This window comes from Dermacentor albipictus, chromosome 2 (assembly GCF_038994185.2).
Source record: "Dermacentor albipictus isolate Rhodes 1998 colony chromosome 2, USDA_Dalb.pri_finalv2, whole genome shotgun sequence".
In the NCBI taxonomy this organism is placed as follows: domain Eukaryota; kingdom Metazoa; phylum Arthropoda; class Arachnida; order Ixodida; family Ixodidae; genus Dermacentor; species Dermacentor albipictus.
In genome coordinates this window covers 113945753-113969617 of record NC_091822.1, presented here as the reverse complement: position 1 = coordinate 113969617, position 23865 = coordinate 113945753, and the positions used below count along the sequence as shown (strand labels likewise).

Sequence of the window (23865 nt, the reverse complement as noted above, 5' to 3'; positions counted from 1 at the left end):
ATCGCCGTGTTAAACGCCAACTACCGCGCTCCGTCCTTCCCAGTGGGCGTGTTGACTCATCGCCTTTGCCTACATGGGGCAAAAAATATATATAAACCCGCCTCGACGAAACAGCGGCAAGTGCTCCAAAAGGGGGGCATTAAAACGAAGCAGTGCTTAAGATAAAGAACTGAGAAGCGAAAAAAAAAGAAGTAAAAGTGACGATCCGCATTCTTCTTGCAGAAAATAACGTTAGGCGCGTTCTCAACCGGATCTGTGTTTCTACGTGCGTGCACCTAGGCACGAGCGATGGTGTGCCTGCAGGTGTCGCCTTTTTTGCATTCTCTCCCTCATTGACTCGTTATTCTTTCCCCGTCGCTTTCACATTCATGGTGTCGCGTATATAAGGGAGTCGCAGACGAGACAACTTCAGCAGTCCTTGGTCAGTCAACGGTACCACTGCCACAACCATGGTAAGCTCGCTGTGCATCGAGCGTCTCACCTAGGGCGGGTCGAAAGTGCTTAAAGGGGCACTGCAGGAAAGTACTAACTCGACCGAGATCGACAGAGCATTCGCATAGAAGTATATCGTCGTTTTCTGTATGCCAATACATCAATTTCTGCCTAGGAAATTGCCGTCGAAGGTACCGCTGGTGCTTCTCGATTTTTACCGCCCGCGCCAAAGTGGTGGACTTCACGTAATCTACCACCCTCTATGTCGTTTTTATGCATTTTGTAGAGTATATATATAGCTCTATATACGAAGGGTACTGACAGAGGGGCATGGGAGGGTATGGGTGTTCAGCTTGCGTGAGTCACCCTCTGTGCCACTGCTTGGGTTCAGGTTGCTATAACTGTCACTTGAGCCTCCACTTCAGAATCTGAGCATAAGTGTGAGAAAACAAACGTTCATCTCGACATGCTCTATGTCATCACGCGTCGTCAAACAGCATAAAAACAATAAAACAAAAGAGACTATTTATCCATGTGAGCTTGCCAAAAAGATTCCCCACGTGTCAGGTCGTATCTAGAAAAGATATTTCAGTATCATGAAGAGCTATAAACGCATCACTGACACACCCTGCCGACTTTTTATTTATTTCGTTCGCCTCTACAACTTCTCTTGTTGTTCGATCTTTGTGCCTCTAAAGGAACCTAGTATTATAATACTTCGATGCGCATTTACCTTGGGAGTTGCTGATTCTTACGTGCATCGAATGGTGTGTGTGAGCAGTCCCTTTTCTGGAATTGCAATGTCATTTCAGCCTAGTGTTAAGACATCGGCCAGTTTGGCCCACATACCTTTTTCCACACGAGAAAGGCACAGAATGCGACACTGAAGTTTAGCATGAAACGAAATTATTCGTTTAATGCTAAACGGCTCAGGAAATGGTGGCGAGCTAATTCTTCGCAGATTAAAGACTTTCACGCCATAGCGTGACCCTAACTTTTTCAATCAATGCGACAGGCAGTGGGCATATGGGATGACGGCCAGCTTTTTCTTATCAGTCCCACTAGCTTTGTGTGGGCCTTTTTCCCTCCCTGTTTCTTTAATCCTTCGAGCAATCTTTTCTCCAACGCGGGTATGACAGCTTGCCTCTTATTGTTCCTTAGAGCCTGTCCCGGTAGTTCGCGCTCTGAATTTAGCAATACTTCCATAAAAACTTGTAGAAACCTCACTTTTTATTACAAAAGACGGGGTCATTGAAACAAAGGCGATAGACGCGTGAAAACCATGCGTTTTATAAAGTGAACAAACCATGTAAAATTGACCTCATTGGGCACTTCATAGCAAAGGTGCACTTCGGAATTTGTTTACACAATTTGAGAGAACTCGACAGACTTCTTCACGCAACAAGCTTCTTTCACTTGTGGCTTGGTCTGGATCTCCCAGCAGTTCAACCCGTAAATTATGAGAGGACTGCTCCCGAGGTCCAAATATCCACCACTTATAATGAAAAACAGGACACCGCAACTAGATCAACGCTTAGCTCACATGAGGATTGAACAAAAGTTCCCTGCGTGAGTCAACTCAAATATTCCGCTAGGACTTGATGCGCATCTAAGGCATCACCCGTAATTTCTACATGCTTCAGCGTAACAAGGAAATGTTTACAAAAGAAAAACGTGTCAGATCAGTCAAATTGTCTCCACGGTATTCAAATGTATATATTCTCATATAGTCTAAATTATTTTTACAGTTCCGTGTTTGCGTCGTCCTTGCCCTGGCCTCCAGCGCCCTTGCTGGAATCCTTCACGGTAGTGGCTACAGCCTCGGCAGTGGTGTTGGTCTCGGCAGCGGTGTTGCCTTTGGCAGTGGTGTTGGCCTCGGCAGTGGTGTTGGTCTCACTAGCTATGGTCTTAGTCACGGAATTGGCTACTCCGGCCTTACCGGCTTCGGTGTCGGCCACGGCCTTGCCTACGGACCAGCCGCCAGCTACGCCGTAGCTGCTCCAGCTGTTGCTCGCACCGTCTCCACTTACCATGCTGCTCCAGCTGTGACCGCTGTTCACGCTGCTCCAGCAGTCGCTACCTACGCCGCTGCCCCAGTCGCCACCGTCGCTGCAGCTCCAGCTGTGTCCCGCGTCACCACCTACCAGTCCGCACCAGTTGTGGCCGCTGCCCCAGCAGTTTCTACCACTTACCACGCTGCTCCAGCGGTCGCTACCTACGCCGCTGCTCCAGCCGTGTCCAGCGTCACCACCTACCAGTCTGCTCCAGCTGTCTCCCGCGTGACCTACCAGGCCGCCCCAGCTGTGACCAAGGTTTACCAGAGCGCCCCAGTCGTTGCTGCTGCCCCAGCTGTCTCCCGCGTTACCACCTACCAGTCTGCTCCAGCTGTCACCACCTACCAGTCTGCCCCAGCTGTCGCTACCTACGCTGCTCCAGCTGTCTCCCGCGTGACCTACCAGGCCGCCCCAGCGGTGACTAAGGTTTACCAGAGCGCCCCAGTCGTGGCTGCTGCCCCAGCTGTCGCTACCTACGCTGCTCCAGCTGTCTCCCGCGTGACCTACCAGGCCGCCCCAGCTGTGACTAAGGTTTACCAGAGCGCCCCAGTCGTCGCTGCTGCCCCAGCTGTCACCACCTACCAGTCTGCCCCAGCTGTCGCTACCTATGCTGCTCCAGCTGTCTCCCGCGTGACCTACCAGGCCGCCCCAGCTGTGACTAGGGTTTACCAGAGCGCCCCAGTCGTCGCTGCTGCCCCAGCCGTGTCCCACGTGACCAGCTACGCCGCTGCCCCAGCTGTGGCCACAGTCGCTCACGCTGCCCCAGTAGCCACCTACGCCGCTGCCCCAGCTGTCGCTACTGTTCACGCCGCCCCCGCTGTTGCCACCACCACCGTTCACCACGCCCCAGCTGTGGCCACTGTCTCCCATGCTGCCCCAGCCTTCGCTGCTTACCAGGCGGCCCCAGTCTACGGCTACGGTGTTGGAAGCCTCGGCTACGGCGCTGGCCACTACGGCCTCGGCCACGGCTTTGGTGTCTACGGCCTGAACTACGGCTACGGTCTTGGCACTCCCTTCGACTACAACACCCTCCTCCGCAGGAAGAAGTGTAAGTACAATATTGAATACGCTGAAATTCTAAAGTTCATACTCTGTTCCGATTCTAATGTGCCACATGTACTCTTTTCTCCTTGCAGAAATCATTCGTTGAATCAGACGACATGGTGCGCTGAAGAGGAAAAGAATAATTTGTTGAGCTTGAGCTCAGTTGTCCATACTGTTAAATACTGATGCAAAATAAATGTTTCCTGTTGTACAAAAAGCTCGTTGAACTAATAGTGATTACTGTCCGCTTGGAATAGTGAACGATAAGATTCTGGGCGCTGCATCGAGATGTTAGCGACGCATTTGGCTTCGTTGCGCAAACTATGGGCTTCGCCATTTCTTTCCAGGCGGCGCGCTTGGTGAACAATGGAACTCAAAGTATGATGGCGTGCTGGCTTCGTTTATATTCTAAGCCGTACCTTCACAGTAATGGACACGAAGCGTTGCGATTACTTCGCTCAGCTATTTCATGTTTAATATTTTCCTAGGAATGCTTACACGAACTCATAATAAGGAAAATAAGTACTTGAATAACGTATTATTGAACATTTTATGAAAGGCTTGAACTTCGCACCGAGGATACAGGAGCCCGTAGCTCGCACCTGTACAACGCAGTACCTAGCTCGGTGGCGGTATGTAAACAACTGGTACAATATCTCGATGAAAATACAGACGGAACCGGAGGTATGCATGACTGTTCTAACTAAAACCTCTCACTGGTTAGCCGACATATTTCGTAGTGGACGCGTTTTTTGCACAGCGCCCAAGTGCGTTACTTGCCTGCACGCGGACGATTAGTCTAGTGTCTACAGAACGTGCAGAATTTGTTGCAAATGATCCGGGGCGCCGGCCCCGCACTTCCAAGGTTAAATTATCTGCTACTCATGAAACAAGCTACACAGGGATGAAACATGCACAGATGACGGAGACTAGACAAGTGCTGTCGGTGCATCCGTTATTTAGCGCTGTATTCCTAATAGCCATGCAGCACTCACTAGACCAACCAGAAGTATTCCAACAATGAAAGGAGGCATCCGGCGTGTTTCGCTCCTGTGACAACAGGTGTAATTGTCGTTCCGTTCGCACATTTTCTACGCTTTGAGCTACGCAACGAAATAGACGACGTGTATTCTGTGTTAGTGTGACCGAGACAAGCCTTAGTGCGCCGAAATGGGGCGATAAAATGCATTCCACACAAGCCGCTTTTAACAGCGAAGTTGTCTATTGCTACTCTACGGAAAAATCGTGGCAACGGACAGAATATCCGTGCGGCAAAGCTAACTATATCGCGAATATGCTCTATATTAGCTCTCAAATCCAATGCAGGTATCTTGTAAAAAATTAGGCCCAGTATCATTTATATTTCATAATTATGTAGTTCACAGAAAAGTTCTCAATATGGTGGAATTACCTTCGGCTGTCAATAATTTCGCTTCCAGGGAAGGCGAATGGATGACCCCCCTGTTTCCCGCTAGAATAAACTTTAGTCCTTGCGAATTTGATTCAGCTAATTAACTAGGAAGTATGCCCAATCGCAAATTACAAGTAAATATGTTTTGTTTCGTGCACTTCTTTGCATTGCGCCATAGTCAAAGCATATCGTCGCTGGTTTCGAGGCTCGGTTTAACGGCCACCTGCGTCTAAACGGCGCTCCGTCGCAGCTGCGTCGACAACACCTGCGTCTTCATAGCGGCGTCCTAAAAGCCCTACTGTGGTATCTCTGTGTATGTATGAAGCAGTGCATAATTCAGCACGGAACTGATAGTTCTTTGTATTTCGCATAAACGACATATACCTTACTATATATATACAGTAATCTTACTTCTTTTTGTTTAGTTTGACAACGACAGAACGTGTAGTTGAGCAGAAATAGTGATGTGCACCAGGCACTCATTTCAGTAACGTGTGTGATCTTCGCCATGCCACTTTCATTTCAAAGCAAAACACACAGACTGGAATCCACTGAATAAACAACTTTAACTTTTCGTAGTATTTACGGGTATAATCGGGCGTTGTAAATATTCTTATATGATCATTACATACGCTAACGTAAGTATGCGAGTCGTGAGAAATCATTCTGCGTGCAGTTCTACGTCATTCTACGTGCATTCTACATGCAGCATACTTCTGTAAAAGTGATAGTTTGAGTAAGACGAGTTTCCGAGACTGAGCGGCACTGCACGAACCCTCAGCACGACACGATGACCAGCAATGACACGATGAAAAGCTCGAGATGGGCATGGCAGGGGTTGGAACTCACCGGTTGGAAGGTGCGGCGGAGATTTGCGTTGCTGACATTCCCGGCAAGAGCGGGCGAAGTTCCGAGCGAAGGTGTACATCCCGCGCCAGTAGTAGCGGTGCCGAAGTGCCGAAGCCGCTCATACGTCTTGAAAACGCCGGCATGTCAACACTGAGACCCAAGTGGAAAGAAAAACCGATCTCTGATCTCAAGGCTCTCGGCATGACAAGCAACCACGTACGTTTCTCTGGTGCATAGTTGCTTCGGTACAAGAGCTGATCACTGATCGCAAAATGAGGAACTTGGCACCGAATTTTTCTAGTGGCTGGAAATGTTGAGGTCTGCGAGAGACGGTCGAAATGTGATGCATTTCAGCGTTCATTGTGTTGTTCGGCAGCAATAGTGTCAAAGCCAAGAGACGACAACGTGCGCTCAAACGGCGACTCACGAGTGGCCTCTAGCAAAAGTGGCGAGCGGGAAAGAGCGTCACTGTCGGAATGCTTCTGCCCGGAACGATACACCACGCGTTTGTCGTACACCTGGATTCGCATGACCCAGCGACCCAAATGGGTCTTTTAAATTCGAAAGCCAACACAGCGCGTGGTGGTCGGTCACTACGTCAAAAGACCTGCCATATAAATAAGGGCGAAACTTGCCAAGCGCTCAGACGATGGCCAAGAACTCCTTTTCCGTGACGCTGTAATTGCCCTCCGCCTTGGTAAGCGCGCGGCTCGCATGAGTGAGGACGTATTCTGCCTGACCAGGGTGACGCTCTGCGAGAACAGCACATAGATCTACACCACTTGCATCGGGATGTACTTTAGTGGGAGCTTGAAGGTCAAAGTAGCGAGGAATAGGTGACATCGTGAGAAGATGCGCAAGGTGGTGAACGCATAGTCGCAGGCAGGGGACCATGATGAGAGGTCTTTGGCGCCACGAAGCAGTTGCGTGAGGAGTGATAGTATCGATGCGAAATTTCGAATGATGCGCGCAAAGAAGAGCATGATCCGATAAAACTGTGAAGTTATTTCAATGTAGTGCACTTAGGAAACGCAGAGGCGGCCCACAATTTCTGAAGATCCGGAGACAACAAGATCCTTGGACACAACGTGGCCAAGGATTGTGAATTAGCGTTCGGCAAGGCGACATTTCTTGATATTAAGTTGCCGACCGCCGTTGGTTAAGAAACTCAGCACGTGCTGATGGCGGCGCAGGTGTGCTGAGAAATCAGGGGTGAACACGAAAGTGTCATCAAGGTGACATAAACATATCTTCAATTTAAGGCAGCGCAGAACGTCATCCATCTTCCTTTCGAATGTAGCAGGCGCGTTGAAAAGTCGGAAAGGCATGACGGTGAACTCACATAGGCCATCTGGTGCAGCAAAAGCAGTGTTTTGACGATCGACCTCCACCATCGGGAGCGGCCAGTAGCCTGATCACAAGTCCAATTAAGAGAACTCGGTTCCTTGTAAGCAATCCACAGCATCATCCATGCGCGGCAATGGTAAACGTCTTTGAACGTGATCTTGCTTAAGCGCCGGAAATCTACACAGAAGGGTATGGAAGCGTCTTTCTTTGTGACAAGCACCGCAGGAGAAGCCCATGGGCTGTGTGAAGGTTTAATCACGCCTCAACTCAGCATGTCGTTAACTTGTCAGCAATGACGCGGTGTTTCGCAGCGAATAGGCGATACGGACGTTGGCGCAGCCGTGAATCGGAGCCAGTGTTGATGTTATGCTCGACTGTTGATTTCGGCCTTAGTATGCTTGTGCGACGTCGAAAGAAATTTGTAAGTGCTGCAGAGTGGTAAGAAGGTGGGATCGCTGCCAGGGGGTGTGAGATCCTCGCCGATGAATGGGCTGAAAACATCTGAAGATGTTGGATAAGGACCTGAGATGGTGCTCAGGTCAAGGAGCAGATAGCACCACATGAGACTGTTGCAAGTGTTGACGAGCATGGCGGCATATTGATTTCTTTCTTGACGACCAGTTTATCAGACATATCCAGCTTTTCTGGACACGTGCACTCGCCCACAAGGTGTTGCGGGGTGACCGAGCACGTGGCGAAACGACCCTCCTTCCCTGCTAGCGGGAAACCGCTGTTGTCGAGAGCGACGCCTGCGCGCATGCGCATCCCTCCGGGACTGCAAGGGTGCATGTTTCCGCGCTTCCACCTTGCGCGCCGGCGATACCTTAATGAAGCCACGAGGTGCCCCTCTTGCGATATGCGCTGTGGCGGCTTCGACGGGCACAACTATGTGAAGCGTGTTGAGAAGCGTGAGCTTGCACGCACCGCCGCGGCTGCTTTTTTGTACAGTCACGAGCGCTGCCACATAGGGCCCGGTGGCGAACGCAACATGTGATTTTTTTTTTCTGCGCTTCACCTTTTCGTGGCCAATCTTCGTTATTTCTTTCTTTTTACGAATAGGGCATTCTCCCGCAGAAGAGCACGGCAGAAAAGGCGCTCTATAGAATCAGACAGTCAAGACGAAAATGCACGAAGCTCTGCCCGTCGAAGCCGCCACAGCGCCGAACGCAAGAGGGGCACCTCGTGGCTGCATTCGTGTATCGCCGGCGCGCAAGGAGGAAGCGCGGAAACATGCACGCTTGCAGTCTCGCAGGGGCGCGCATGCGTGCAGGCGTCGGTCTCGACACCAGGGTATGACCAGGGGCTCCCTGCTAGCAGAGGAGGAGGATCGTTTCGCCACGCGCTCGCGCACCCCGAAATATTTTGTGGGCGAGTGTACCAACTGGCGCCCCAAGCGGGCCCGGCACGAAGCTAGCATGTTTTCAATGGAAGGAGCGGGTTTTTCGCGAATAACAAAAGGTCAGGTCAATTATTGGAAAAGGCAGGTGACAGACGTGTTCTGGAAGACAATCCACACGAGCCAAATGCAGTGATCACGCTATGGCACGCAAGAATTTTGTTCCCACCACAGTTAAAGATTCAGCAATGGAAGCCTATGGAAACGACAAAAATTTGTACTTGATTTTCGAGGCAAGAACAATGCCTGTGATAAAACTACGGCGTCTATCGTAATACTCAGTGCAGTGTATGTACTTCGGAGATTCAGCTTTCGACTGATGCCCATCTAGAATGTGCACACATGGCGTAACACTGTTCCCAAAAGCAATTTTTGTAATAGACGTGAAATTTCACGTGGTATATATAAAAACATGAGCGTACCGCTTAGCGAAGCCTCGGAAGTTATGGCCGAGTGGTAGACTCGCGTGCGCCTATTGTCCCGCGTCACGCTGGCATCGGTTCGATTCCCGCTTCGCTTTTTTTTAATCCGCGTAGGACATTGTTTTTTAGTCTCTAACCAGATGGCTGAATCACAACATTTGCTTTCAGTTCTGGTTTTTCAGAGGCGCAGTTGTTTTTAAAGCCGCATAGGACTTAGTTTTATAGTCTCCCACCAGGTGGCAGGAACACAAAACTTAAGATTTGCTTACGGTTCTGGTTTTCCAGGGGTGCTCTTGAAATATGTTATCTAGTATTCATTCCTAAAACGTAGAATTGTGGTGTTCATGCTTTAAGTCACCGCTTTTATAAAGATTTTATTCATTAGACGTCATAACTAGAAGCTTGCGCATTGCTTTGTGTTATGCAAAAAAAAACTCACGCTTTGTATCGTGGAACCTGGGAGAACAAAATGGCTATTCTTATTGCGTTCTTCTGGAAGGTGCGTTTTCTTGGACTTTCGGCTGTCCTCAATGGCACACACTCCGAGCGAATCAGGTCCACCTGGGCCACAGTGTCACCCGGTGGCTAGTGCCATTCCTATGCAACATTAGTGCGGAACAAAAGGTCTGCTAGGCTGAGTCGCTGCCCGAACGTTAATTATTTCTAAAGATTCGTCCAAATAAGGAATGCACCAACTAGGAAAAGATGTACAGCGTCTGGATTAATAGCCACAGTTAATGTGTTCCCTACAGCCAAGTGGTGTGAATCCGTGGGTGTGGCCGTAAAGAAACCATTTGAAGAAATGTCCCATGCTGTGTCTGTCCCGGTCGCTATAGAGTGAACAGTGGCTATACTGTGGCTATCCGTCACCATTTAGGATCAACATATGTTGACCCTCGTTCGGTGCCTTTGCTTTGAATGCGCAGCATTCTTTGGCGAGTACTCCAGCAATATTTCAGCGAAATCTTGCAAAATTATGTCTGTAACGCCCAAAATTTGACACATTTCCGATATAAATACATAGGTCTTCATAAAAAGGGTTGGGCTGGCCAACTTGAAATTCGGAGTGGCATCAGCATACATTTGGGCATGATACAGGGATGGGCAAAGCTGAATTTGGTAGCCATATGGGAGTGGCCTAACCTAAACTTGGCGTGAAATGGTATTGAGCCAAGCTGAATGTGAGGCCGATATGAGGATGGCCCAACCTATATTTGAGGTGATATGGGGTGGGTAAGCCTAAGTTTGGGGCAATATGGGGGATGTGCCAGCCTATGTTTGGGGCTGATATGGGGCTGGGCCAACCTGGATTTGGGGATGATATGGGGGAGAGAGAACATAAATTTGGGGGTGATATTGGGGTGGGCCGACCTAACCATTGGTGTGATATGGGGCTAGGTCAAGCTGAATCGGGTGTGACATGGGGGTGGTCAAACTAAACTTGGGAGTGATTTGCGGTGGGCCATCCTAAATTTGAGGTGATAGAGGGGTGGGGCAGGCTGGGTTTTGGGGCTGATATGGGGGTGGGCCAACCAAAATATGGGGGTGACATGGGGGCGGGCTAACCTGACCATGGGGGTGATGTGCGGCTTGGCCAAGCTGAATTGAGGAGTGATATATGGGTGGACTAACCTAATTTGGGGGCTGATTTGTGGTGCGCCATCCTAAATTTAAGGTGAATGAGGGCTGGGTCAGCGTTAGTTTGGGGCTAATATGGGCGTGGGCCAACGTAGGTTTGCGGGTGGTATTGGAGTGTGCCAATCTAAATTTGGCGGTGTTGCGAAGGCGAGCCAATCTGTATTTGGGCGTGATATGAGGTTGGTCGTACCTAATGTGGGGGCAATCTCGTGGTACACCAATCTAAATTTGGGGGCAATATGGGACAGGGCCAACCTACATCTTGGGGTGCGTAGACTCAAAATTTGGGGTGGATTTATTGAAATTCGTGGTTGAACGAATTTCAATAAATAGATCGAACGGTTGCGATAACTCTATTTCTCCGCAAAATGTATGTGTGCGAACGTGCATATACCGCCTGTGGAAGGTGATTTTCCGCAGCTCCCGCCGTGTTTTTATTACGGTTATTGTCCGTCCAAATTAGCATACGCTGCATTACACATGGGGAAAAAGAAGTTTCGCACGAAAGACGAAGCATCGATTGTGATAGCAAATTAGCAGACAGCCACAAGAATTAAGAATAGCCCTTTTATGGGCCGTATCAACTTATTTATTTATTTATTTATTTATTTATTTACTTACTTACTTATTTATTTATTTATTTATTTATTTATTTATTTATTTATTTATTTATTTATTTATTATACCTCAAAAGTCCCTGAACAGGACATTACATGAGGGGTGGGCACATTGGAAAAAATGGCTGTGGCTTAGCTAAGGTTAAGCCCAGGATGCGAAGCATACTAGCCTTTATTTTAGTTGTTGAACCACTGTTTAGCCTGGTGAACTACTGTTGCTTGGCTATATTTGGTTCGGCTAGACGAAGAAACAACTCATGCGTTACTCTGCTTCGCCTTCAAGAGTGGAACCCCACAGCGTTCCCGTCGACCCGCCAACGGGTGTAAGACAATGGGCTACGGCGCAGCGACTACGCGCCCCGCATTGGACGCGGTGAGCGTCGAGCAACGCAGCGTTCGGCGCGGCAACGAAATGTGCGCCTGAGCAAGCGACGCACGCCTGAGCCTTAGAAACAGCTCGTTTCTAAGGCAACACCGCATTTACTAGAGGCGCTTTTGTACCGCTTTGAAGCATCGTACTCGTGGCTCAGTGGTAGCGTCTCTGTCTCACACTCCGGAGACCTTGGTTCGATTCCCACCCAGCCCATCTTGCAAGAGTTGAGCCAAAGCCACCTAGAAAATCAGTCTCTGTAGCACGCCGCAACCTTCGCTTCTCATTCCAACGAGCAGCTTTGTCTCCAGGAGGCATTTCATCTCGTGAGCGTCTAGCAGAGGCAAGCGCAGCTGCTTATATACCGCCGCGAGCGACGGCGCGAGTTGGAGCCCCGTTTCTCCTCTGTCGTGACGTCGCGAAGTCACGTGGTATTGAAGGCGACACCGCCGCGCCTGAGGAGCTGGGTTGAGCTCTCGTAATATGCTTCGCATAAAAAACGGCGTGTCTGGTTAGATTAAGTGACTTGAAAGATGGTCTTCGATAGCAGCTTTGAAACGAGAAATGTCACTGATGAGAGCGATGTCAGAAGGAAGGGTATTCCATTCACGGGCTGTGTATTGAAAAAAAGAACGTTGACGCGTAGTGGAATGGGCGCGTGGTAGATACACAGCATTAGAATGTGTGTGGCGGGAAAAACGATGGGCTGGAATGATGACCTGGTTACGTGTGGGCTGCAAATGAAAGAACCTAAAAAATAAGACAAGACGAGCACTTTTGCGGCGCGAGGTGAGCGAGGGAAGAAACAACCCGGATTTTAAGGCTGAAACACTTGTGTTATAGGAGTAGTCAGAAAGAATGAATCTGGCCGCTCGGTTCTGAACCAATTCAATGGTATTAATCACATTAACCTGATGGTTGTCATAAATAGTACAAGCACCCTCTAGTTTAGTTCGGATTAAGGTTTTATATGCTAGTAGTTTGACTGAGGGAGGGGCTGATGACAAGTTGAAATGAAATGAAATGAAAGTTTATTTTCCATCTTGTAAGGTACAGATCTTGTAAGATACAGATGGAGGGGTGGAGGAAAAAAAGCTGTCCATTGAACAGCTTGACAAGTCCCCCATCCCTCATTTGGGCAGAGGCAGCATCACATTCTTTCATTCAAATATACGCATTTATACCGTACATACATAATTTTGCACATCATATATATTACTTAAGAAGTCACGAAGATCATCAAAGAAAAATATACATATAATGGTCATAGAAGTATTACAAATCAATCGCGTACATCAGCCGGAGCTCATTGAGAGAGGAAGAGAACAGATTGAAACCAACCGAATTGTAATAGTTTAGGAGTGTGGGTAATGTATACCTCAGACACTGTTTCCCATAGTTTGACCGTGGTGTCGGTACTGCCCAGTCTTCGAAGTGTCTTGTGCTATATAGTGGTGGTCTAGTTTGCAATTGGGCGAGTTTATGTAGATTAAAAATATTCTTATAGACTTCTGCCTTATAGACACGACTTAATCGATATTTGTACAAATTATACGCTGGAATTACACCAGTGTTCATGAAGAAAGTATTTGTCGATGCAGTGTAGGGAGCATTATATGTATGTCGGAGATATTTTTTCTGTACTAAGTAAATATGCTCTAGATTGCTGGTTGTCGTGTTTCCCCACACTAACTGACAATAGTTCAAGTGTGAATAAAAAAGGGAATTATATAGCAAGAGTTTGATGTGCGTAGGAAGAATGTACCTTAATCGGCCTATTACACCTGTTATTTGGCTCAGTTTGATTACAACATTTTTTACATGATTATCCCAAGACATGTTCGCGGAAAAGACGACACCCAGACATTTGAAATTTTCGACTATTTGAATACTGCGCGAGTTTAATTTAATATCTTGATGCAGAGGTATATGTTTATTTTTCGGCTTAAATATAACTGCTTTCGTTTTGCTCTCATTTACCTTCATTAGATTAAGTTTCGACCATTCCTCTAAGGATTTCATTCTACTGTTACATTGTTTAATGAGAGTATGGATGTCATTCCCTGCGAAAAAAATACTGGTGTCATCTGCATAGATGATAAATCTTGCCTGAGGGTTTATGTTGACGATATCGTTAATATAAATATTAAAAAGTATAGGGCCTAAAATACTTCCCTGGGGCACTCCGCTATGGACAGACCTGGCTTTTGAAGTAAAAGTATCTATTTTAACAACTTGGGCTCTGTTGGAAAGGTAGGATTTTATAAGAGATAGTGATTGTCCTCGTATCCCATAATTCTGTAATTTCTCCAGCAAAATATTATGGTCAACTAAATCAAATGCTTTTGAAAAGTCTACGAAAATACCAACAACTATTGCTCTGTTCTCGAACTCTGTTAGTATATATTCTTTCTGTTCTAGTAACGCTAACTCGACTGATTTGTTCTTACGGAAACCGTATTGATGTGGTGTTAACAAGTTATGTTTTTCAATGAAGTTTGTCATCCTTGGACACAAAATTTTTTCCAACACTTTTGAAAACACGAGTAGAATGGATACCGGCCTGTAATTTCCTAGATCATTACGATCTCCTTTTTTATAAATAACCGTAACCTTTGCAAACTGCATTTTCGCCGGAAAAATTGCTGATTGCAAGCACGTGTTAAAAATGTGAGCGAGTACTGGGGCAATAGTGTCAACCACGTGTTTAATAGGGCCAACTTGAAGACCGTCTATGTCACAACTGGTGCTGTTGTTCAAGGCTTTTATAACGGACGTAACTTCATTCAGTGTTACAGAATGAAGGTACATTGTGTTGTCATTATGAGCGCATACGTAGTTACTAGCCTGAGAGGATGAAGACCGAGTGTTGCCGATACTTGTGAAGAAATCATTAAATGCATCAGCGAGCTTAACACCGGATAAATCTTTGCCATTAATGTGTAATTTCGTTAAAGGCTTGTGTGAGTGATTTCGATCTAGGAGAGTGTTCAACCTCGACCATAGCAAACTATGTTGACGACACTCAATGTCCAGCAAAGATGAATAGTATACTGTGCGTGCGTGTCGCAATTTTTTTGTTAGCCTATTGCGATACTTTTTGAATGCGACAAGGTCATCGGTTGAATGTGTCTGAAGGAAATGTTGATATAACTTGTCCCTAATTTTCATTTCATTGCGTAATTCAGGATTAATCCATGGTTTCCGCGTTTTCTTACTTTTTCTACGTGTTCTGAAAGGGAAGCTATTGTGGTATAGTTGGGTCAGTATATCTAAGAACTTGTCGTAAGCCTCATTGGCATCTGTAAGGTTAGTTATAGTGTCCCATTTTGTTGACATCAGGGCGTCGCGAAAAGACTTGAGTGTTTCATCTGTAATTAGCTGGTACAATACTGGTGGCAACTTTTTTCCTTTTGACCCGCTTAATTCTATACACAGAAACACCGGCAGATGATCACTGATTGAACACGATAAAGCTCCAAATTTAACATTTGATTGCATGGAATTAGTAATAAATAAATCAAGGGTTGACTCACCTTCCGGTGTAATCCTAGTTGGCACATTAATTAAGTTGGCAAAACCATTTGATACTATAACCATGTTGAAAGCGTTTGAAAAATAACTGTTTGTACTCATGTCAATGTTAAAATCTCCACTGGCTATTATTGTCTTAGAATTATGATTATGAGCCACAAATGCTAGAAATTGGTCATAAAACTCTAGAAACGCTGATATATCACCGGACGGTGGCCGATAACACACTGAAAATACATGCTTATCTGTGCACAGTGACAACAGTTCATAGTCTGGAGACATTACGGTATAAGGTTCAATGATTTCACATTCAGCATCATTCATAATGAGCAGCGCCACTCCACCCCCTCTCGAGTGTGACCTGTTTAAATAATAGGTGTTATAATTAGGCAACCTAAAAACATCACAGTCATTAGTACTCCATGTCTCGGTTAACATGATAACCGAAAATTCAAAAGAAAATCTGGTGAACAGCTCCTCCAAACATGGCACCTTATTTCTCACAGATCGTGTATTCAGATGGATACATTTGATGCAGGGTGCAGAAAATGCTGCGACAATTTCATCTACATCATTAGGCAAGTGAAACTTCATCTCCTCTTGCATCCTTCCTTTATCACACAAATAAAAGAAAAAACAAAAAAACTATCGATTATAGCTCTTCCAGTTCGCCCCTATCCTTAATGTGAAGGGCATGAGCTCCCTCGGTCTTTCGAACAAGCACCTTGCCGTTAACGTACCAAGCAAACTTATACCCTTTCTCTTTTGCCACTTCTTTTGCGGATCGTAGAAGCTCCCTGTTTTGCCGAGTCAAATTTTCTTGAAAGAAAATTCGCGGTTTTTCATCCCGCAGGCAGTTCTTTTTTTTAAGCCATGCATCTCTGGTCTCCTGCCTTGTGAAACGAACGATTATTCCCGGCACGTAGTCTCTCCTCGCGGGCAGCCGATGCACGGATACAACGTCAGCCTCTATAAGTTGAGGTATTTGTAGCTTTTCAGCAACCTCATTGAGAGAAGACATCAAGTTTTCATTCTCCTTAACAGGGAGTCCATGGACTTCTAAGTTCAGCCGCCTACTCCGGAACTCTAGCTCATTCACCTGCTCTTGAAGACTGGATTCTGCGGACGCATGCAACTTTTCTTTTTCTTCCAGTTCTGTCACTTTTCTTCTTAGATCTTTAATTTAATTGTCCTGCTTAGAGATCTTTTCTCGAAATTCATCAAATTTTTGTGACAGAAACTGAACTGCCTGTTCCATGCTGTTCACCTTTTCTACCAAGGTCGGCAGGCCCTCGAGTTTCTCGTTGATTGAAGTAAGAGCCAGGCTTATGGCAACGTCATCCTCACTGCGACTAGCCCGCAAGCCAGCGCTTTTGCACGTCGCGCATTTCCAGGCCTTTTTTGCCGCCTCAGATTTTGATTTGTAGGACTTTTCTTGCAAACCAGCACACTTCCCGAAATGATACATTTACAAACACTCACTGCATTTGACAGACCCTTCGTCCTGTACAGCTAGCTGACACGTTAAGCAAATCTCAGACATAGCGTAAAACTAGAAGGCAAAAATAAATGAAAGCAAGGAAAAACCAGCAAGCAGGAATTACAGTAAACCAGTCATTGGCTAGCACAACTGTACGATTCTACAACAGTGGCAGCAGTGGCAGCAGCGACAGCATAAATGAAAACCGCAGGATTTCAAAAGAAAGCTGAGAATTACTAACCTGCAACAGCAGAGTAGACGGTTAGACGCGTTCCCAGATGCTGCCGCCACTGCCAAATGACCGCCGACTGGGAAACACCCCACTATATTAGGCTGCGATGCGTCGAACGGCGCTTGCGCAGAGATTGTCCGCACGGTCGCCAACCCAGAAGCAGAGCGGAGCCGAGCCGTCGTATTTCCTCGTAGAAACACTGATGATACGAACGGCCGCACGTAAGGCAGTTGATCCAGGGATGCTCCAGTTGGATCAAAACAGCTTGGCTTTGATGCAGCAACTGCAACAGCAGAGTACGACGGTTAGACGCGTTCCCAGATGCTGCCGCCACTGCCAAATGACCGCCGACTGGGAAACACCCCACTATATTAGGCTGCGATGCGTCGAACGGCGCTTGCGCAGAGATTGTCCGCACGGTCGCCAACCCAGAAGCAGAGCGGAGCCGAGCCGTCGTATTTCCTCGTAGAAACACTGATGATACGAACGGCCGCACGTAAGGCAGTTGATCCAGGGATGCTCCAGTTGGATCAAAACAGCTTGGCTTTGATGCAGCAACTGCAACAGCAGAGTACGACGGTTAGACGCGTTCCCAGATGCTGCCGCCACTGCCAAAAAGTAGATAACCTAGTAATCGTTTGCAGGAATTAGTTGACTGATTTATATGATGGGCCCAAGATAAGTCACTAGATATATGCGCCCCTAGGTATTTAAATGATTCACATTGTGTTAAAGTGCAGTTGTTAAGGGAGTAGGATGGTACTACATAATTGCGACGTCGATGAAAGCACACGTGAGAACACTTACTGACGTAGAGGGACATGTACCATTTGCTGCACGATGCCTGGATTTGAAGGAGGTGTTCCTGAAGAGCGCAGCAGCCTAAAGCACTTGTTATTTGTTGGTATAAAACACAATCGTCCGCCACAAGGCGTATGTTGGATGATAAGTTAAGTGGAAGGTCATTAATATATATGTGAGAAAGAGGAGAGGCTCAAGGACAGAGCCTTGGGGCACACCGGATAGAACGGGAGATAGGATTGAGGAGATCGAGTTAGCGGAAACAAACTGAGGGCGCTCGGTTAGCAATTCACGGATCCAATTAAAGATGTCTGGGTGAAGACTAATGTACGAGAGTTTATGCAGGAGAAGAATATGTGGCACTTTATCGAAGGCTTTTTCGAAGTCCAGAAAGAGAGCGTCAGTGGGGATGTTGCGATCGAGATGAGAATGCAAATCGTGTAGTAACAGAGCAAGTTGTGTGTCACAAGAGTGAGCTTTGCGAAATCCGTGCTGATTAGGATGAAATAAGTTGACAGATGAAAGGAAAGTGGCAATGTGGGAATGTATAACGTGCTCCATCAGTTTCAACCAAACACTGGTGATTGAAATTGGACGGTAGTTTCTAGGATTTGTGCGGCCGCCTTCCTTAAATATGGGAATTATTTTACCAATTTTCCAGTCAGTGGGAAGTTATACCGTTGTGAGAGACTGTTGAAACATTAGCGTTAGAAAAAGACTGCTAATGTGCTTAGTGCTTTTTAAAAACTTGGAGTTAATATGATCAGTACCACAGGAGGACGAATTTTTGAAGGAATCTATGATTTTAATAATTCCGTTCGCATTAAAAGTAATGTTTGCCATAGAAGGATAAGTCAAAGGTGGTAATGTGGGAAGAATTTCGGGGTAGTCATTAGTAAAAACAGAACAGAATGCAGTGTTTAAAGCTTAAGCGACATCGGTTTCGGGGACTGGGGAGCCAGAACTGTCAAGAGGAAAAACAGTGTTGGACGACTGGGGATTAATACATTGCCAGAAACGTTTTGGGTTATTGTGCAACATAGAGAGCAGCGTGGTTGAATAAAAACCACGTTTGGCCTTTGCGACCTGCGTGTCATATTGTGTGACTTCAAGGTAGTATTTTTCCCACTTAAGTTCGGATTGACAGCAGTTTGAAGAACGGAAGAGGCGTTTTTTTCTTGTTCGTCAGTCGTTTTAGAGTGTTGGGAAAGCATGGGTACTGTTTCCGTTCATTAATTGTTATGGTAGGAACGCATAGTTTAACCAGACGAAAGAATTCAGGTTTGAACAGTAACCAGTTAGACTCAAGTGAACGAAGATAGAAGTCAGCTGTGAATCTATCATAAAAGGTTGTTAAATACTCCCGAGGTCATAATCACCTCTGTCGTAAAGCGTGAGTGTGTTTTTCGTTTTGTTTGATTAGATACATGGCATGAAAAAGAAGCGTGTAGTATATTATGGTCGCTGAGGCCATTCAGGTACGAGATAGGAGAAAGATTATCAGGGTGTGAAGTTAGTACCAAATCTAATATACTAGAGGAATGGTCTGTAGTGCGAGTGGGATGATTGACAACTTGGGTTAATCCAAATGTGAGACACGTGTTCGCGAACTCGCTGGCCATGTTATTGTTTGATACTGAGGAAGCTGGATAAGACCAATCGATCGATGGGAAGTTAAAATCGCCTAATAGTAGCACAGACGTGTTAGGATATGAGGTAGTTATCTTGCATAAGGCGTCGTGGAAAAGCGGCAAAAATGAAGAGTCAGTAGAAGGAGGGCGATAGCAAATGCAAGAAGGATTCGCGGGAACGATGCAGTACCATAAAGCCAAAACAGTTCAAGAGATGAGGATATGGTAACCGGGATGCAACCTAGGTGACGACTCGTGGCGATAAGGGCACCAGCACCACAAGTATCATCGGCTCGATCTTTGCGAAAAATTTCGAAGTCGGGAAGGAGGGGCAGGATCTCAGAATCTAGAACAGACGAATTAAGTCACGCTTCTGTTAGGCAGGCAACATTACTTGAAGATGAGCTGATGAGGCCACATAAAGAATCAGAACTTGTAAGCATTCACTTGCCAATAAAATTAACAAGTATGGTGCTGGTGCGCGCAGATAACATGAGCACATCCCACTCATTGACTGCGCACACTCGCTGTCAAAACGCTTGGGTCAGGAAGCGCGCCAGCAACTGCGAGTGAAGAGACCTTCGTGATCTCTATCGCTTCAACGCATGCTGAGCGCCGAGAACACAGAACATGCACAAAGCTACGAACCATCGACGCGGCTAGACTCTGGCCCCAACGCAGATCGCTCTCGTGCAGATCGCAGATCGCCAAGCCACGGCATACGCAGTTAGAGCCGGAGGAGTGCACCGACCCCCCTCCCCCCCTTCTCCTCCCTCGCCTCCCGACCGTTGTCATGCAACGTTGGGCGCCTCGCACGCGACGGAAGAGGGCGCGCTTCCTCCCTGTGTTTCGTCGGTTTCTGCTGGGCGAGATTGAACCTCAATTGTCGGTTCCCCAGGTGCAGTTTCACTCGTACATACAGCGTAGGCCGCGCGGCGACGGTGTCATTGCGCTTGAACTTGATACAGAACACCATGGCGATGGCGACGCTTACGGAGACGGCAAAATGATTCATGAGTGTCCATATAATTGCAATCGGTATAGAACACCCATTTCGGCCTCTTCTTGAGCATACCCGCCGTGGTTGCTCAGTGGCTATGGTGTTGGGCTGCTGAGCACGAGGTCGCGGGATCAAATCCCGGCCACGGCGGCCGCATTTCGATCGAGGCGAAATGCGAAAACACCCGTGTGCTTAGATTTAGGTGCAAGTTAAAGAACCCCAGGTGGTCAAAATTTCCGGAGTCCTCCACTACGGCGTGCCTCAATCAGAAAGTGGTTTTGGCACGTAAAACACCAAATATTATTATTATTATTCTTGAGCATCTCACTGTGCTATCACCACTACCAAAATTTATTAGTGTTCCTTGAATGTTCCCCAAACTGGGCTTACGGGCAGCCCATGGGACAGCAATGAAAGTCGTGTTAGGAGTTCCCCTGTAGGATTTATCGGTAACCGATTGCATAGTAGCACACGAGCAAGACACGCACTCATTTAAATTTTAGAGTAGAAGAGAAAGCAATAAGTGAAAAGCCATATTATAACGCAGCCGGCGTACTCTTTCACTTTCCTCAATATCAACGTAACGCTTGGGGGAAGCGCAGTTGCCCCATAAAAACCACTCTTGTAATGAGAGCGGTCGTATCAGCCCTCTCGAACCATCGCCGTTGTTAAACGCGAATGTCGCGCTCCACCCTTCGCAGTGTACTTGTTACCTCATCAGCTTTGCCTACTGGGGAAAAAAAGAAAATATATACTGGGTTCTACGAGACCGTGGCAAGTGCTCTAAAAGGGGCCAGAGAAGGAGGCAGCACTTAAGGTAACTGCAAATTTAAAAAAAGACGGTGATCAGCATTCTTCCTGCATAAAATAATGTTAGGCGCATTCTCAACCGGATCTCTGTTTCTACGTGCGTGCACCTAGGTACGAGGGATAGCCTGCCTGCAGGTGTCGCTTTTTTTTTTGCATTCTCTCCGTCACTGACTCAGCTACCTTTCCCCGTCGCTTTCGCACTTTTCGTGTCGCGTATATAAGAGAGTCGGAGACGGGGAAACTTCAGCAGTCCTTGGTTAGCCAACGGTACAACTGCCACAACCATGGTAAGCGCACTCTGCATTGAGCGTCTCACCTAGGCTCGCCGAAAGTCTTTAAAGCGCAATCATTCCAGTGGTAGTTTCGACCACATACCCATCTAAACATAGAGAAAGTAATTTGCACGTAACTATTGGCGCCTAAGTGTGGGGAAACACATGTCGATCCTCCATTTGTTATCAGACTTTTTAAACTTTTCTTTATTTACTTCACTCCTTGATCCGAGACCAACTCCAAAAATCCTTAGTATAACCAGTTAATGCGCTTACTGAACGAATAAAATATGGCTCTAAGTAATTTTCTCGGCATTTTTATTGGCTGTGAGAAATCAAATTTTCTAAACTCAGGATGCAAACTCTCCTCTCCATTTAATGTGAATAAAAGTCGCAATGAATCCGATTAGATTGCTAAAAAAGACCGCGTTCATAGAAGAAAGGGCACTAGTTGTGTGAAAACCATGTTTGTTATAAATGTGGCTAACCATGTAAAAAAGTACCTCATTCGGCAATGCATAACAAAGCTGCACTTAGGACTAGGTTTACGCCATTTTGGAGAACTCGACAGCGTTCTTCACACGAAAGCTTCTTTCACTTGTGGCTCTGTCTGGCTCTGCCTGTCTTTAAAGCCCTACATTAACGGAAGGCTACTCTCGAGGTCCTAATATCCGCCACTTATTGTAAAACAGAGCAAGCCATAACTAAGCCAACGCTCAGCTCATATTACAGCAAAAAAAGATCTCTGCCTGAGCCAAATGTTATCTTACGACCCCGTGCGCCCCGAAGCCATCACTCGTGAGTCCTAAATGTGTCAGCGCAACAAGTGTCCTTCACAAAAGAAAAAAAACCTGTCAGGTCATTCAAATTATCCCGACGGCATTTAGATGCACGTAATCGTACATATTCTAAATTATTTTTTTACAGCTCCGTGCTTGCGTCATCCTTGCCCTGGCCTCCAGCGCCCTTGCTGGATTCATTCATGGTAGTGGCTACAGCCTCGGCAGTGATGTCGGCCTCGGCAGTGGTGTGGGCCTCACTAGCTATGGTCTTAGCCACGGAATTGGCTACTCCGGCCTAACTGGCTTCGGTGTCGGCCACGGCCTTGCCTACGGACCAGCCGCCAGCTACGCCGTAGCTGCTCCAGCTGTTGCTCGTACCGTCTCCACTTATCATGCTGCTCCAGCTGTGACCGCTGTTCATGCTGCTCCAGCTGTCGCTACCTATGCCACTGCCCCAGTCACCACCGTGGCCGCTGCTCCTGCCGTGTCCCGCGTGACCACCTACCAGTCCGCTCCAGTTGTGGCCGCTGCCCCTGCAGTTTCTACCACTTACCACGCTGCTCCAGCGGTCGCTACCTACGCCGCTGCTCCAGCCGTGTCCCGCGTCACCACCTACCAATCTGCCCCAGCTGTCACCACCTACCAGTCTGCCCCAGCTGTCACTACCTACGCTGCTCCAGCTGTCTCCCGCGTGACCTACCAGGCCGCCCCAGCTGTTACTAAGGTTTACCAGAGCACCCCAGTCGTCGCAGCTGCGCCAGCCGTGTCCCGCGTCACCACCTACCAGTCTGCTCCAGCTGTCACCACCTACCAGTCTGCCCCAGCTGTCGCTACCTACGCTGCTCCAGCTGTCTCCCGCGTGACCTACCAGGCCACCCCAGCTGTGACTAAGGTTTACCAGAACGCCCCAGTCGTCGCTGCTGCCCCAGCCTTGTCCCACGTCACCTACCAGTCTGCCCCAGCTGTCACCACCTACCAGTCTGCTCCAGCTGTAGCCACCTACCAGTCTGCCCCAGCTGTGGCCGCAGTCGCTCACACTGCCCCAGTCGCCAGCTACGCCGCTGCCCCAGCTGTCGCTACCGTTCACGCCGCCCCCGCTGTTGCCACCACCACCGTCCACCACGTCCCAGCTTTGGCCACTGTCTCCCATGCTTCCCCAGCCTTCGCAGCCTACCAGGCGGCCCCAGTCTACGGCTACGGTGTTGGAAACCTCGGCTACGGCGCTGGCCACTACGGCCTCGGCCACGGCTTCGGTGTCTACGGCCTGAACTACGGCTATGGCCTTGGCACTCCCTTCGACTACAACACCCTCCTCCGCAGGAAGAAGTGTAAGTATAAATACAGAATACGCTGAAATTCTAAAGTTCACACTTACTTCCGATGCTAATATGTCATGTGCACTCTTTTCTCCTTGCAGAAATTATTATTTGAATCAGAAGACATGGAAAGCTGAAGAGGAAAAGAACAGTTTGTTGTGATTAGGCTCAGTTGTCCATTTTTTTAAATATTGTTGCAAAATAAATGTTTCCTGTTGTCTAAAAAACTCGTTGAACTCATTGTGCTTGCTATCCACATGGAATACTGAAAGGTAAGATGCTGTGCGCTGCATCGAGATGTTAGCGACGCATTTGGCTTTGTTGTCTCAAACTATGACCTTTCGCTATTTCTTTCCAGGCGGTGCGTTTGGTGAAGAATGGAACTAGCAGTATGACGGCGCGCTGGCTTCATTGATATGCTAACCCG

General features: G+C 47.4%; 1 protein-coding gene across 1 annotated transcript; it reads left to right on the top strand.

Moving 5' to 3' along the window:
- The first annotated feature begins 317 nt into the window (after nucleotides 1-317).
- Nucleotides 318-23665, top strand: LOC135910993 (ice-structuring glycoprotein-like). The gene is made up of 6 exons (XM_070533303.1): nucleotides 318-452; nucleotides 2181-3534; nucleotides 17107-17130; nucleotides 21291-21355; nucleotides 22268-23450; nucleotides 23540-23665. Coding segments are annotated over exons 1-6 (2631 nt in total). The 5' UTR covers nucleotides 318-449; the 3' UTR covers nucleotides 23542-23665.
- The last annotated feature ends 200 nt before the right edge of the window (nucleotides 23666-23865 follow it).

Coding starts and splice junctions, on each gene's coding strand:
- LOC135910993 (XM_070533303.1), top strand. Junction 3,535..17,106: donor CCTCCTCCGCAGGAAGAAGT/GTAAGTACAATA, acceptor GCTTTGATGCAG/CAACTGCAACAGCAGAGTAC. Junction 17,131..21,290: donor TGCAACAGCAGAGTACGACG/GTTAGACGCGTT, acceptor CGCGTATATAAG/AGAGTCGGAGACGGGGAAAC.